General features: G+C 38.5%; 1 protein-coding gene across 1 annotated transcript in view; it reads left to right on the top strand.

Moving 5' to 3' along the window:
- The window catches only part of LOC111865626 (DNA-directed RNA polymerase II subunit RPB1), a 49,808-nt gene that overhangs the window by 11,649 nt on the left and 21,844 nt on the right, over positions 1-16,315 (top strand). Inside the window, exons 4-14 of the mRNA XM_023853805.2 lie at positions 2,076-2,234; positions 3,695-3,988; positions 4,900-5,060; positions 6,138-6,359; positions 6,491-6,748; positions 6,970-7,180; positions 9,644-9,734; positions 13,818-13,936; positions 14,293-14,461; positions 14,781-14,950; positions 16,064-16,192. Of these exons, the coding sequence (XP_023709573.1) occupies positions 2,076-2,234; positions 3,695-3,988; positions 4,900-5,060; positions 6,138-6,359; positions 6,491-6,748; positions 6,970-7,180; positions 9,644-9,734; positions 13,818-13,936; positions 14,293-14,461; positions 14,781-14,950; positions 16,064-16,192 (1,983 nt within the window). The remainder of the gene's footprint in view (positions 1-2,075; positions 2,235-3,694; positions 3,989-4,899; positions 5,061-6,137; positions 6,360-6,490; positions 6,749-6,969; positions 7,181-9,643; positions 9,735-13,817; positions 13,937-14,292; positions 14,462-14,780; positions 14,951-16,063; positions 16,193-16,315) is intronic.

Raw genomic sequence — 16,315 nt, 5'->3', positions numbered from 1 at the left:
ATTGATCTCCTGGCAGTGCCTCCTCCATGAGGATCGCTTGACTTTTCTTATTTCTTTGTTCTAACAGGTAAGGGCTTCCTTGTAGGTGTCCCACTGCCCTGTTCTTTTAGCTGTATTAAACAGCCTTCTCGTTTTGGTTCTAAGCCCATTCAGCTGTTTATTCCACCAAAGCACTCTTGGTTCGCGAGTGGGCCTAGCCGGACAATTCCTATTAAAGGACGAGATAATAGCCCGTTGCAACTGGTCAGTGGCCCGATCAGCATCCTTTATTGTGCGTATATTTCGTGAGATGGTCTCTAGATTTACCTTTAGATCGTCTTTGTAAGACTCCCAATTGGTTCTCTTAGGATTCCTATAAGTAGCTTGATCTACTGTAATGCTGCTTATTTGAAAGCATATATATCTGTGATCCGATAGGGACGGCTCATCAGATACATGCCAATTACTGATCAGGTTTCCTATTTTATTGGTCCTAGTATCAAGTTGATAACCTCCTGCCTATTGCAAACTACAAAGGTAGGTTCATTAACATAGTTTAGAATATTGAGGTTCAAACTCACCAGAAATTCCATAAGGCTCTCTCCCCTTGGGTTAGTGCCGGTGCGCCCCCACAAGATGTGGTGCACGGCATCATACCCAATAATGAGTTGCTTCTTCCTGCTACAGCAGTAGTCTGTGATGTCCCTCATCTCCTTAGTTGGTGGAGGTTCATCTGCTTCATATGGAAGGTAGACTGAAGCAACAATCAGCTCCTTGCTGCCTCCTCTATATGGGTATGCTATCCTTACCACTGTTGCATCCCTAGAACAGAGCTCAAGGAAAGGCATTAACATGATTCCTGATATAAACACAAGATCTTGCATTATTACTGGGTACAACAGAGTAAACTGTTCCCCCTGTATTATTTAAGCCCCTTATTCGACCCTTGTATAACCAAGGTTCCTGAATAAGTGCTATGTCAGCCTTACCCTCAGCTAGATGTTGACACAGAGCTGCCGTGGCAGCTTTGCTGTGGTGTAGGTTGATTTGGAGAAATCTCATGATCTCTTCCAATTTTTTGGTTTTGCCTCTGGTAGGTTTTGAATCATTGGTTCATCCCTGCCTTTGGCTAAGACTGCAACAGTAGGTTCGCCGGTTGCTGCTGAGACCCTTAATGGTTCACCAGAGCTTCCAGCCCCCTGCCGAAGCATTTCTCATAGGGATCCCCTTAAAGGGGGGGGGGTCCCTCTTCAGTTTAAGATCCTTACGACCGGTTTTTTCGTTTGGTCCTTTTTTCATTTTGGTCCCACGAGTAATGGGGATTTAAAAGGTCACCACCCGCAGAGCCCCATATGGGTGGAAGGCATAAATACAACGGGGTGCTGACTGGTGCCCCGAGGGGATCGTTCACGACAGTGGCCAGTAACCACCCCAGTGCCATGCAGCCCTCGGCATGATGCCTCACACCTTGGCTTAGGCGGTTGGTTCTTCATAAGTATAACCCTCACAAGTCTCCAGGACCAAGAGTGCATGTTTGGGGGGAGGGGGATATCCCAGATAACTGGGAGTGTGATACTAGTTGTCATGAGGTTACAACCTGGGCAACCTACACGAACTTACCGCCTCTGGAAGTTGCTTCAAAGCTCCCCCATTCTCGCCTCTCCACATGGGTTGGTTGAAACCATTTTAGAGTGTTGAGCCCTAAGGCTTGCGGCACCTTGTCGGTACTCTAGGGAGACAACTCAAATAGCTGTAGCTACCCCCATAGGAGTGCTCTCCCACATTCGTCCTGGGTACATCGTAATGAAACCCAAGAGTCATTATGCCGCCGCATGGGAGGCTCTGGTCAAATGGCCATTGCCCTTTATGGAAATTCGGCCGCCAGCCCCGGAGGTTCACACTAATGTAGACCACCCAGGACTGTCGTTGCCCAGCAGGACCACAAGGAGGTGCTCCAAAGCTGTGTCTCAATGCATCCCTGGTCTATGATATGTCCCCACCAAAGACAGCCACCCTGCCAAGTGCAGAAAATAAGTATTTGCAGGTTGCTGCATGATTTCTCATTCAGGAAGATGATTGGGTTTCTTAATTTTCAGGCAAACCCTAAGATCAAAGAAGTTGTGATGAAATCAAAAGGCCAACCCAGGAAACGTCTGACGTTTGTATATGATCTTTGCAAAGGCAAAAATATTTGTGAGGGAGGTGATGAAATGGATATTCACAAAGAGAATCCTGATGATCCAAACAACCAGCAGGTAAGTGTAATGTGCACAGTTTTAGTACTTCTTAAATCTTCCTTCTGTATTCTAGAGCATCTGCTGTTCCTTTGTGTTTCATTTGGCTAAACTGAACTGAGAGTCATTTGTGAACAACAACAGAAAGGTACTCTTTCTTCCAGTTTACATAAAGATGTGTACTACCTGTATTAGAATTGTTTCTTTGGTTAAGGATCACTCTAGTTACTCAAATGTGTTCTTTCTGATATATAACTACTCCATTTATGAACATGTTCAGCAAGCCAGGACTTGTATTTCAGCTGTCCAGCAGACATAAGGCTGATGGTTACCATACAATGTGTAAAATATCAAAATACTTAAGAATTGTTAAAAGTCAGTCAGAGAGGTATTTAAAGATAAATTTATTCTAAAAATAGTAAACAATTGTTTAAATTGCTGATGAGGTATGGAATATAAAATATGGCTTCTTCAAGCATTATTCTCTTTGAAGAATGCCGTCTCCTGTGATGTGGCACCATGTAGATCTAGTGTGAACCAGCGTTCCTTTGAAATGTCAGTTCACACAAGATCTACATGGTGCCACATCCCAGAAGGCGGCATTCTTCATAGTCACCACCATGAAAATCTCAAATCTTACATTATTCTCTTTGATTGAATGAAGGCAAAGGTATTTGATTTGTGGAGTTACATATGAAATACAGAGTATACGCATGAAATTTAATACAATTTTACTGTAGCAGTGGTAATGAATTGAGACACATAGAAATGAAAACTCAATGCATTTGAGTAGGTTATATGTTCAAGTTTATAGTTTATGTCATTTAGTTTTTAAATCTTTCCATCTTACAACTTTCACAGCTGTAAGTATGGCATCTCAAGCAGAAAATTGTACATATATGCAGTGATTTCACAAGTCTTGGCCTGCAGTTATAGTGCAGTGGAGATTTTGCATAGTGTTTAGAAGGGAACCACCAGCAGAATTGTTATATTACAAGCAGAATGAATTGTTTGATCACACTGGCTGGATTTGTAAAGGAAAAAAGAAACCTTAGGATACTAGGCGCTAAAACTAGGCTGAAGTTTGAGTAGCTTTCTTTCACAGTCCATGCAAATCAACCAGGCATGGTGTCTGGCAAACATGTCATATTCAACATTGCACAAAATTCTCTGGAAATGTTTGAAATTTTAAAGTTACATGTACCAACTGTTGCAGCATGTGTCTGCACAAGAGATATTTACTTCTAGCCTTCCAAATACAATTCTGGAGTGTTACCTGCCCAACTTTGACATTTGATATAAAGAGTAAAGAATAGTTGCAGGGCTATGAATATGTTCTAGTAAACAGTCCATTTTTCATTTGTAATGAAAATTGGAACATGTTCATATCTCTGTTGGTTTATTTGTGGAGTACTGAAATGCAATGTGCCAGTGGCTAAAATTGATGAAATATGTACAGCTTTAAGTTATTTGGTCAATAGCCTCGCAAACAAGGACATGGAGGCTGTGGTCGTTACCAACCAAACATTAGAAGAACAGGGCTTGACCTGACTGCTGAGTGGAAGCATGTGAATGAAGATTCGCAAGAAAAGAAAATAAGTTTGAATGCTGAAAGGGTGTGGGAGATTCTCAGGCACATAACAGATGAAGAATGTTACATCTTGGGAATGGATCCAAAGTTTGCTCGACCCGACTGGATGATAGTAACAGTTTTGCCCGTTCCACCCTTGTCAGTTCGGCCTGCTGTCGTCATGTATGGCTCAGCAAGAAATCAGGTATGTTAAAATGGTTATATTTCTTGTTATTTGTATAGTATTGTTAAACCAGCTAAAATTTATAGTATTGATGAATTATATTTTATATATATGCATATGAATTTCTTAGTATGTGTTCAGTACTGTTAAAGCAGATAAAAAAATTACTGCATTCATACATTACATTATTGTTGAACACTGTGGAGGCAGTTGTAATACTCATTTAATTTGGTGTGTTCAGTGCATCAGGTTCATCCTCTGAGCAGTGTGGACATTAATATTTTTATAATGTGGGTGTACATTGGCATTTAAACATATATAAAAAATGTTTGGATTTTAGATGTAAAAATTGCAATGAATGTAGCAAAAGGCATGTGTAGTATTGCTTTAGTGAATCGTGTAGATTCAGATCAGAGTTCTCTGGGGTAAATTTTTCTTCAAAATCAGAAATGATTTCTTTATTATCAGTGATACTTAAATATTTCACCATGGTACTCTGAGCTAAGCTTTTGATATGCATCAAACCAAAGGCTGTGTGCTCATGGCTGTCAAGTTTATATCATCAGTTCTTAGCTGTAGCTCTTAACGAGTAACACAGTATGGTCCAAAATTGGACTTCTTTTTAGTAGTATCACACTGTTTAAATAAATTCTCGTGCACACAATGCACAGATGTTACCATGATTTATACACTAACCACAAGTCCAGATGATGCCTACAGTAAGTTACAGAAGAAACTCTGTGTGAAGAGGGTAACTTCATGTGTGCTATTACTGGCTGTAATTTTTTTCTGAGGGAGAAATTGAGAAGGGGAAGGGAGTTTTGTATATATGTTCACAAGTAGTAGCAGAAACAATGTACATTCAGATTTCATGTGTTTGTCATTTTTGTACATATGAAGTGTTTCATATTGCTGAATGATGATTGTTTTAGGATGATTTGACCCATAAACTTGCAGACATTATAAAAGCAAACAATGAATTAATAAGAAATGAGCAAGCAGGAGCTGCAGCGCATGTCATCTCAGAAAACATAAAAATGCTTCAGTTCCATGTGGCTACACTTGTTGATAATGACATGCCAGGTTTGCCAAGGTTGGTAAGCAGTTAATGCATACATACTTGACTTTGTGCAATGATTAGAAAATAATAAGTATGAAACAGGAGCAAGGAACATAGTGGTAGATATTGAGAGATGCAGCTTATAGTGGAGAGAGTAAGTAAAATGAATGATGATGAAAGCTTAGCAAAGGAGAAGTGGTGTTGTATGAACTTCATGAAATGAGTCATGTCAGAAGACCTGGGAGAAATGGGCAAACCATTGTTTTGTCCCAAACAGCTAACATGGGGAAAAAAATCATATAGACTGGATAGCAAATACTTGGTTAAAAGTTCTGAGGTCAACTCAGCAAAACATTGGTTTTTCATTACTGAATGCAGGAAACAGAGTAGACTGGTGAGGAAGTGTTCCCTCTAATCTGTTGCTTGGGAGATTTATAGTTCAGTACTTATTTTGAGGGAATTACTGGAGTGTTATTTCACAGTGAATGTGTAATTGGCTACTGTTTAAATGGCTAGAACATACTGTAAATTTACAGGAAGTAAGTGGTTTGAGGAGATGATTGTACTGTGAACAAGCAGGATGAAATTTTAGTTGGTAGGATTCTTTTGTTGATTATTAAGAACATCACTGTAAAATAGTTTGGATGAATTCATGTTTGTAATATTGTTAATTTATAATTAAAATATAACAAAGTATAATGATAAATGTTTTTTTAAAATTGAGATAAATAATGAAACCTTTTTAGATCTTGAAGAAATACTTCTATCATATTGACTTTGCCTTGGAACCACAGTGGTCCAAGAGGTGAGATGTAATGTTAAGAGGTGTGATTGTGGTCTCTGCCTCATAAGCCTACAGCTGTAAAGTTGAATGCCCAGAATCACCATTGTGACATCTGAGCAAATCAGTGTGTTGACCTGGTGAACCGCTGAAGGCGTGAAATAAATTAAATTTTTATCCTCATTGGAAATGACCTATAACATCTTGCTGCTGAATTAGTTGTTTTATATAAAACTGTGTGTTTGATAGAACTTATTTTACTTTGTGTGTTTGAGAATTCTGCGGGATGCTTTGTTGTATTGTCTGATGTGTTATCCTTTGTAATTCAGAGCAATGCAAAAATCGGGAAAACCATTGAAAGCAATCAAGGCACGTCTAAAGGGAAAGGAAGGCCGTATCCGTGGTAACTTGATGGGGAAACGAGTTGACTTCTCTGCCCGAACTGTAATTACACCTGATCCAAATCTCCGTATTGACCAGGTCGGAGTTCCTCGATCTATTGCACAGAACATGACATTTCCAGAAATTGTGACGCCGTTCAATATTGACAAGTAAGTTGACTTAGAGATTGATACTTTTGTAATATATAGTGCAGGAATCTTCATGCTGCATATGTATGGTGAGAGAAAGAGCCAGAAGATAAAGCTATTTTTTTCAGTCATGATGTTTTCCTTTAATACAGAATGCAGGAGTTGGTGCGCAGAGGAAACTCGCAGTACCCAGGAGCAAAATATATTGTGCGAGACAATGGTGAACGAATTGATCTACGTTTTCATCCAAAATCATCTGATCTTCACCTGCAGTGTGGTTATAAAGTAGAACGACACATCCGTGATGGTGACTTGGTTATATTCAACCGTCAGCCAACACTACACAAAATGTCCATGATGGGCCACAGGGTCAAAGTTTTGCCTTGGTCAACATTCAGGATGAATCTCAGGTAGTTGGAAAAATAGTTTAAAATACTGTTATTCTTATCATTTTGGCCAAAGACTTTAGTTGTGGTTGATCTTAAATAGGCCAGGATGCTTTGGTAAGCTATTACGCTCAAGCTACACAGACAGGAAAATAATTTTTATGTTAACAAATTGCAGTTAGTACAGAATTCTGTTGTGAGTAAACAAATTTTTGTCTCTGACAAATTTTATCCTTCCTTTGTAGCTGCACATCGCCATACAATGCTGACTTTGATGGTGATGAAATGAATCTTCATGTTCCACAATCAATGGAGACACGAGCCGAGGTGGAGAATATACATGTAACACCACGCCAGATCATTACACCACAGGCCAACAAACCTGTAATGGGTATTGTGCAGGACACACTTACAGCTGTTAGGAAGATGACAAAGCGAGATGTCTTCCTTGAGAAGGTATGAAATTATATTTGGAATCCATAATTACAGTGAAACCCTCATGTAATGTCCAATTTCCTGCATTTTAGATCTTCCCACTTTTAAATGTTGAGTTTCAGTAATCCCCAGCCAGTATTATTATTATTATTACTATTATTATTATTATTGTTGTTATTATTATTATTGTTATTATTATTGGAGGGGGTCGGTTTCCCCATGCACTACGACTAATAGTCTGTTGTACGTCCCCCTTTGATATTCTACCAGTTGCCATACCCTACCGGTATTGGTGTGTGCTGTCACACCCATTCAGCCAACGAGGTCGGCCCTTGGTACCTTGATCCTTCGCCCATCTACCAGAGGCATTNTGGAAACTACTTGGGCGGGAAATTCTTGCCTAATTTTGCTCAGCGGTCTCCTAGAGACATGAGGATCTTTTACGTGCTGTAAATCTACGACACAGGACACACGGCTTAAAGTCCCTCCCGGAGGACTTGTTCCCTGAATTTTTCCGCCCTTAAAAATTCCACGACCTCTGCCGGGTTTGAACCTGCGTACCTTGAGTCATGAGGTGGGAACATTACCCCTAGACTATGGAGGCTGCTGATCACCAATCAGTAACACAGTATTAAATTTCCTTCCTGTAAGATTTCATCATTTCAGTGTTTACATCCACTGCCCCAGAAACATACCTTGAGTTGGGGGTTGTGCTGTATTTTGTGACTGACTTTTTTTATTTTATTAGTATTATCATAAACCTCGTTAATTTTTCCGTTGAGATGAAAACAGATTCTTAAAGCATTTGAGGACACAAAAACAATTTTTGTGAGAGGACATTTTATGAATCAGTCAGCATATTGGGCTGTGCAGCATTGAATGATGGGATGATTGATGAATTAAAAGTTATTTGGAAGGAAACAGTTGTGGCCTCATCAAAGTACTATCCCAGCACTGCCCAGAGGGACTGAGGGAAACTACGAAAAATCGGTCAGGATAGCCAGCTTCCAGGCTGAGATTCAAACAGAGTACCTCCCAAGTATGAGAGAGGTACATTATCACTACACTAACCTGCTGGTAAAACTACAGTAGAACTTGGTTATAACGTCATCAAAGGGACCTAAAAATAGTGTCGTTATAAACGAATGTCGTTGTAACCGAAATGGGCACTTCCACAGTAGCCTTATGTTAGTCACGTAAAAATCTACCAAAAACCGAGTTAAAATGTTGCATTTTTTAGTGAATTACGTAGTTAAGTACAGACTAACGTAACATTAACGTGGAATTAATATGGATTCTCCATATCGTTTGTACTGTAGAATTCACTAAACCAAATTTGCGGCATACATCAGCTTTTTTCCTTCCATTTTCTATTTCACGAATCACTTTAACTTTCTCTTCAATGCTTAAAACTTTCCTTTTCATTGCCATGTTTTCGCTACTGCACTTCTCTGGGTTTAGGCAGGAACACTATAGGGTAAGTAGACAATGTGAGGCCCTGTTAGACGAGATTCTAGGAAAGGAATGCAGTTAACAACCTGCTGCGTCCTCTTGCACTGTTCACGCAGTCCCACCCCACACCCTTGTTTTCGCATAAAACCCACGCTCCTCTTGCAGCCCGTTGTCGTATTCTTCCAGGACAGTCACATCAGCAAGTAGAGAAAGTGAGGGTGGGCAGACACATCGAACTTTCCCACGATATCAGAGAAATTCAGGAATGAAAATGACGTTACATACGAGGTTGATGCATTTGTGCATGTCGTACTAAGCAAGGTATAAAAACAGTTGCTTTATGAGGAATTAGTTCGTACCATTGAATATTTGACGTAACAGACAAGGTGTCGCAGAAACCGATGTTGCTATAACCAAGTTTTACTGTATATTGTTTGGGATTATGTTTTATACTTAATGACTGCCTGAGCCCAAGACGTAAGAGTCTTTTGGTTATCACCTATACTTATGTTGCAGGTTCCTCATTAAGATCTCAGCCAAACAACCAGTCAACCTGATTGACAAGTTTTGTGACTTTATTCTGCAAATACTGGTTATTACCTAAATATATGCATGGCTGTGTCCTTCCAGATTCTGTATTTACAAATTCTGTTCTCATTTTCTGTGCCATTTATCATGGACACTATGAGACTAATCAAAATGACAGTGTTATTAAGTTAATTGGTACCATTTGATATCACCATATCATTAGAAAATTTGGAAGATAATCAGTGATGTAGTTTGTGGAGAAAATGGAAATGTCAGACTCTGCTAAATGTACAATGTATAATAAAATTGAAGACTTAACATAATAAGAAGCAGAATACTTGTATTTTAAAGCTTGCAGGATCACAGTAGAACAGATTTAAGATTTTCCGTTCTGAACATAGTATTTACTTCATACAAAAATGTGTATACAGAATAGTGCTGAATCAAAATACATTTGATATCCTAAAATTTATCATATTCATTGCTTTGCCTTAATCCTTTTAGGAACAAATGATGAATCTCTTGATGTTTCTTCCCATTTGGGATGGAAAAATGCCACAGCCAGCAATAATGAAACCAAAACCTTTGTGGACAGGTAAGTTAATGCAAGTGTAAGCAAGCAGGCATAAGGTTGAATGGTCATAAGCCACAATTTAAACATTTTGTTATGAACTTATAGGGGCTTGTTTTTCAGGCCATTCAGTAAAGTAACTAACTTGAGAAACAACCCCTGATAGAGAATAATGAATGTGGCTGGTACATATGAATACACTTGCTAAGAAAGATCTAAGGCATTAATGGAAAATGTGAAAATATTATTGGCACCTGGTTTATGTGTAGCAGTACTGAATAAGGATGAAATTGTCTCTTTTAAGCCAATGGAGTATGATAGCAGTGTGTGGACATAGTATATCATCTATGTATGGCAGTCTGCATATCTTTGCATTACTTTATTATCCATATAGAGTGTTTTAGTCATGAATGTAATTTTTGCTGAGTAGGGGGGTGGAGTCCAACTGTGTCTACTCGGCACAGTGGCCACTGATTGGCCTATTTGTAGCCTCCCCCAGGTGATTATGATGATGGAGAATTTGGTGGAATGAAGATGGCAGGGGAAACCAAAGTACTCGGAGAAAACCCGTCCCAGTGCCACTTTTTCCTCCACAAATCCCACTTGACCAGACCCGGGATCGAACCTGGGCCACCGCGGTGGGAAGCCAGCGACCAACCGCTTCAGCTATGGCGCGGCCTAGTTATGAATGTAACTCATGGTAAATTAGTTGTCAATGGTGTGAGACTTTGAGGTTACATGTGACAAGTTTTAACATGTACAGAATATGTGCTTACATAATGTGTCATGAACTAAAATGAAGTAACAACAATAACAGAGTAATTGATCTGTTATACTAGTAATGTATGTAACAGTAAATCAAGGTGTGTGAGCTCAGCCCAGAATGCTTTATTGATTTATGAAACATTAAATTAGATATGAATACTGTACTGCATCTTAACAGTTTGAAGTAGTGTAGTGATACTGTGGAACTAGAAAATGTTTGGCCAACAGTGTTCAATTTGTTCAGCTTCTGTCACAGTGATAAGCCATCAGGTTTTGTAACAGGTTATACATGAACATAAAAGTATTACTGTTTACTTTTTAAAGTTTATGATGGAGAGTTTGCTAGTTAGGTAAGGAGATTGAAGAGCAGTCTTGGATTATTAGGTATAATTTAATTTCAAATAAGAATGAAGATACTAAATGAAGTTCACTATGTGTGGTTGAATGCCAAAAGTGATACTGTGAAATTAGGTGCAAAGCATATACAATGAAACCACAGTAGAGCAAGTATAGCTTATAACAAGAACTTCGTTATGACAATGAAAACCATTGGAACAGTCAGGTTTTTTATTGTTACATATATGGGAACTTGTACAAAAAGGGGGTTTCTCCAACACCATAATGATGTAATGTGTTCGGGGTACTGTGGACGTCGGCAGCGCCATAGCTCAAGCGGTTAGTCACCGGCTTCCCACCGCGGTGGACTGGGTTTGATCCCGGGTCTGGTCAAGTGGGATTTGTGGTGGACCAGGTGGTGCTGGGGCAGGTTTTCTCTGAGTACTTCGGTTCCCCTGCCAATCTTCATTCCACCAATTGCTCCACAATCACCCTCACCTATCATCTGAGGCTGGTACAATAAGCCAGAAGTGGCCACAGTACAAGGGACTTAGTCCTACCCCACTAGCAATAAAAAAAATACTGTGGACACCGTTTGGATTGTTAATTGGTATTATTAACAACCTACAAGTTGTAACTACACTCACCTCGTGATTATCTGGGGGCGGATAAACCGGTTTATGGCTTAACTGGGGCTACCGGGGTTTTTTTGAGGCTTATATGTTGTTTAATATTCATTCACTCCTGTTTCACATGGTGAGCTGTAACACTACTTTCGCACTAGTGTGAACCAAGCTCTGCATTTTTGGTCCCGTTATGCTAACACAATGTTCTAGGGTAGGGGTGAAAGAATGCAAGGATTTGTGGAAAGTTTCAAGGACAGATACACCACCCCAGTTAGTTTCTTTGTATCGATCTTCAAGTGCGTTAGCAAAATATCACTGTGTAAAACAAAGCGTGTTGTGTTAAGTATTCAACAGAAAAAGGAAAATGCCCCGAAAAAGTAAATGAAAACATTAAATTTGTTTAAGTGTTAAGTGTGAATATTCGTAAAAAAGTGTTGGATGTTGTTGAAGACTGTGATTGAAATAACTAATTCATACTTCAGTGTAATGTAAAAAAAGTATTAAATATGCCATGAGATGACATAAAAATGAGGTTGAATAAATTTAAATACAGGTAGGCCTGTAGTATTATGAAGGTACAGTATTACAGTACTGCTTTTAATAAAATTTGTCTTAACCGGGTTTTCGTTTAATCGTGATTTCCATCGCCACTATTATCCCGGATAATCAAGAGTTGAGTGTACAATTAATTATAACGCTGTTGCGCGTTTACACAATTTACAAACCCTGCACACTAATCTCTTCATTCTGTCTTCAGTAGTCTTCATTTATTTAAAGTATAACACGGGAGCTATACAAGTGTCACTGAATTACACACTCCCAATACCCAGTGACTTCTCAGTTATCACCACTATTACTGATCATCAGACAGAAAATCTATCATGCGTTCAGTTCTTCTTCCTCCTGCTGCTCTCTTGCTTGACTGACTTCTCTTCTGCTGAATACTCATACTGGCTCCTTAGTTATTCCAGTTTCTCTTATAAGCCCTCAATCTGACAGGCGAAAAATGCAGCTTGCTTCACTGTTGCGCGACAACCATGTTTACAGAGGTGTTGCTTGGCAACGCTGCCGAGAGTTGTTTACTGCTGCGTAGCAACCAGTGTGGCTCGGCTCAGCACGGCACGGCACAGAGAAACACTGCTTTCCTTATTGTTGCATAACCTTGTTCCACTGTTGCGTAACTTGGCAACCAGCAGTTTATCAAGAGTCTGTTCCACATCCCATTGCCTAACAACGGTTTGGCATGTTACACTGATGTTTTCCCATAACTTTTTACTCCAACAGTATTTGTAGATTTTACTGCTGAAATTATTTATGACTAACAGTTTCTGAAGGTTCTTTTAACCCATGCTGTCCATTCTGCTTCTCTCTAGATGAAAGATTACCTTCCAGAATCTGAGAGCATCTAATCTACTCCAGCTTTTAACCATTGAGATATGTGCATCTTGTGTTGTCCTTAGAATTTCCAGGAGCTTGTTTCATTTGTATTGTGTTGCTTGGCTTTTTTAAGTTCTGCTTGATTTACATTATCTTCCTCTGCTTGTCACACGGGTTTCCCCTTCCACTGGCCTCAGTTGGGTTGTACACTGTTTCAGTTGGCTTTGAATGCAAAGTTTTGAAAAACTGTAATTATGGCAACAAAATGGGAGAGCTTAGACTTGAATATGAAGCTTGAAATAATACATTTCTGTGAAGTCAGTAGCTTGTCAAAAACCAAAATAGGAAGGTTGTGTCAGTGAAATTCTTCAATATTGTTTACAATACTGAAGGAGAGGAAATACGGTATATATGAAATCAAAGCAAACAAACGACATTTCTTTTCTTCATGAGTACATATATGTAAAATTCACTTCACAGTTTTAGTTTGTGGCATTGTGATTAACATAATGATATGAGACCTCTTCTGCCTGTGTAATATTATAGGCACAGGAATTACAGACACTTCTGATCCTGTCTACATATGATGTAAGGACAGTTATTTTTATAATGAATGTGGGATCTTAAACATGTTTATCTGATTAGCTTACAAAATAAAGGAGTTACAATTCTGTGTACAGTTTGTGTGCCACTACCATAACATGTGTTCTATGAGTAAATGTAACAGCTGTGTTATACGTGTGTAATGTAGAAACTTGTATGAATCCCAGTAACACTTAAATCAACATAAAACATAGTGTGCATACATAATACATTGTTGGTGCAATTCAGATTGTCTTATTGTCTGTAGTTTTCCTATTCGTAAAATTGTATTGGCATAAAGTTTTTTTTATCTTAATACGTGTTAAATTTGTAAGCTTTTATTGCGTCCGTAATGAATCCTTGGCTTCCATGTGGCAAGAAGCTCTTACTGAATTGAGTATTATTTCTCTTTTTCTTCCAGGAAAACAGGTTTTCTCCCTTATTATCCCAGGAAATGTAAACATGATCCGAACACATTCAACACATCCAGATGAAGAAGATGATGGTCCATTCAAATGGATTTCTCCAGGGGACACTAAGGTTATTACCATTATAGGTAAGATAAAGGTATTCCTGTAACAGACCATGCAGGCCCATAGTGTTGTGAGATGTCAAGGCTACCATTCGCCCTTCTCCCCCAGGAATATATATTTGGTACTCATTTTTGTTAGAGGCTGAGTCAGGACCCAGGGCTATGATGTGGCTAAAAGGATTAGGTCAATGGAACAATCCAGTGACATCTTCAGGAATTCACCCTGTGCCTCAACCATGCTATCACATGGCCTCATTATAGTTCCGAGTTGTTTAAATATGAATGTCATATAATTTATAAATTTTGAACCAGTTTAGTGTTATGCTGTTACTTGAGAGGAGTACTGAAATTGAAATGGTTGCAGGTTATGGTAGAACATGGTGAACTTGTCATGGGTATTTTGTGCAAGAAAACCCTTGGAACATCTGCTGGATCCTTGCTGCACATCTGTATGTTGGAGTTAGGTCATGAAGTATGTGGTCAGTTCTATGGAAACATTCAGACTGTTGTGAACAATTGGTTGCTTCTTGAAGGTAAAAAAACATGAAATTTTCATACCTAATTTCATACCTAATTTCATATATATATAGACACACACAAAATATTCTGTTGTTTAGAGCACTGCCATTTATTACATTGTACATATAGATTTATGCTTCCAGTTTCAAGAATACCAGTTGTTAATGAATGATTAAATTAATGTGAAATAGAATGAATTTGGATAATTTGACATTTTTCTATAGCTAGAACTGAAATCTTGAATTTTCCGAATTTTATTATTCAGAGTCATTATGTATGACACTTCATAAATTCAGCTGTTATCATATTTAAGTTGATCGAATTGCCTTTCAGGTCACTCTATTGGTATTGGAGACACCATTGCTGATCCCCAGACATACTTAGAAATTCAGAAAGCTATCAAGAAAGCTAAGGAGGATGTGATAGAAGTTATCCAAAAAGCACACAACATGGAACTTGAGCCTACACCTGGCAACACTCTGAGGCAGACTTTTGAGAATCAGGTGAAGCAAAATATCATGTGAAGTACGGGTTACATGTTATGAGTGTTTGGGGAAAAAACAATTATGTATGACCATCTATTTTCAAATTCAGATTTTAATATAAAATGTTTATCAGAATGGGATAAAACAAGTATTTAAGAAACGAATTAGATCCTTAATTCTAAACATACTTCATTACAAACAGTTCTTATTTTTCTTCCCTTGTTGTAGGTAACGTGACATACTTTTATGTATGTGACTGTGTTTTGAAAGAAAGATTTAAAGTCCTAGGAGATTCTGAGTTGAAAGTTGCAGTGTCCTTGTTGTAGCTAAGCAGCCAGATATACCTAGTGCAGGAAGTGACGAATGGGCACTTTCTATTGTAAAATGCACATCAGATCGAAAAGTTCACCTAGCACTATCAGGCTCATGCAGATTAGATATTTAATTTGTACACAGCAGTACATTTTGCATGGCTGTATGCACATTTGATATCCATTATTCTGCAACACAGAAACTCATTGTTTAAGTAGCTGAATGTGCTCTTCAGGTGAAAGGTTCCTGCTCATTTAGGTCAGACTGAAAGAGCTCTTTATTTCAAACCTAATTGAATATGCACCCCTGCATGAGACTGGGAGCAGATTCACTGTTTGTATTTTTTTAAACATCAGGTGATGGACAATTAATAAAAGGCAGTAATGCTTCATGTAATACACCATTGTCTTGAAAGACTGTAGAGAAAATTGAAGTACATTTTATGCTTGAAACACTTCTTTTAAACAAGATGTGAACATGCAAGAATTGTTGTGTGCATATATTTCCAAACCTGTTCATTTGTGGAAAACTTAATGACTTACATGCATTACACTTCAGGGCTTTGACTGAAGAAAGTTTAAATGTTATATAGAAATGATACAAAAATGATGTTTATAATGTTGTGGAATTTACAGTCCCTTATAGCTAAAACTATGTGTTGTTGTTCAAAGGCACCTCTCTAGTGTAGTTGAAGGTGTGTCAAACTTCCATTCATGTGTACTGAAGTTTATGTTGTTATGGGAATGACAGATTAATAAGTTTCTTCTTTTCCATCTGAGGTCCATGAAAATTTCGATTTTACCTTGCTTTCTTTTGTAGGTGAACCGCATTCTGAATGATGCTCGAGATAAGACAGGAGGCTCAGCGAAGAAATCTCTAACAGAATACAACAACTTGAAAGCTATGGTGGTGTCTGGATCAAAGGGGTCAAACATTAACATCTCACAGGTAATGTTCTGCCCACACAAATAATTTTTCCATCAATGAAAATACAGTGAAGTTTTGATTTTGTATTTTCAGATTTTGCATATTTCCCCATTTTATGCTTTATCATTGGTCCCAGCAAGAATG

The sequence above is a fragment of the Cryptotermes secundus genome, unplaced genomic scaffold, assembly GCF_002891405.2.
Source record: "Cryptotermes secundus unplaced genomic scaffold, Csec_1.0 scaffold968, whole genome shotgun sequence".
NCBI classification, from domain to species: domain Eukaryota; kingdom Metazoa; phylum Arthropoda; class Insecta; order Blattodea; family Kalotermitidae; genus Cryptotermes; species Cryptotermes secundus.
This window is presented reverse-complemented; position numbering and strand designations above follow the sequence as displayed.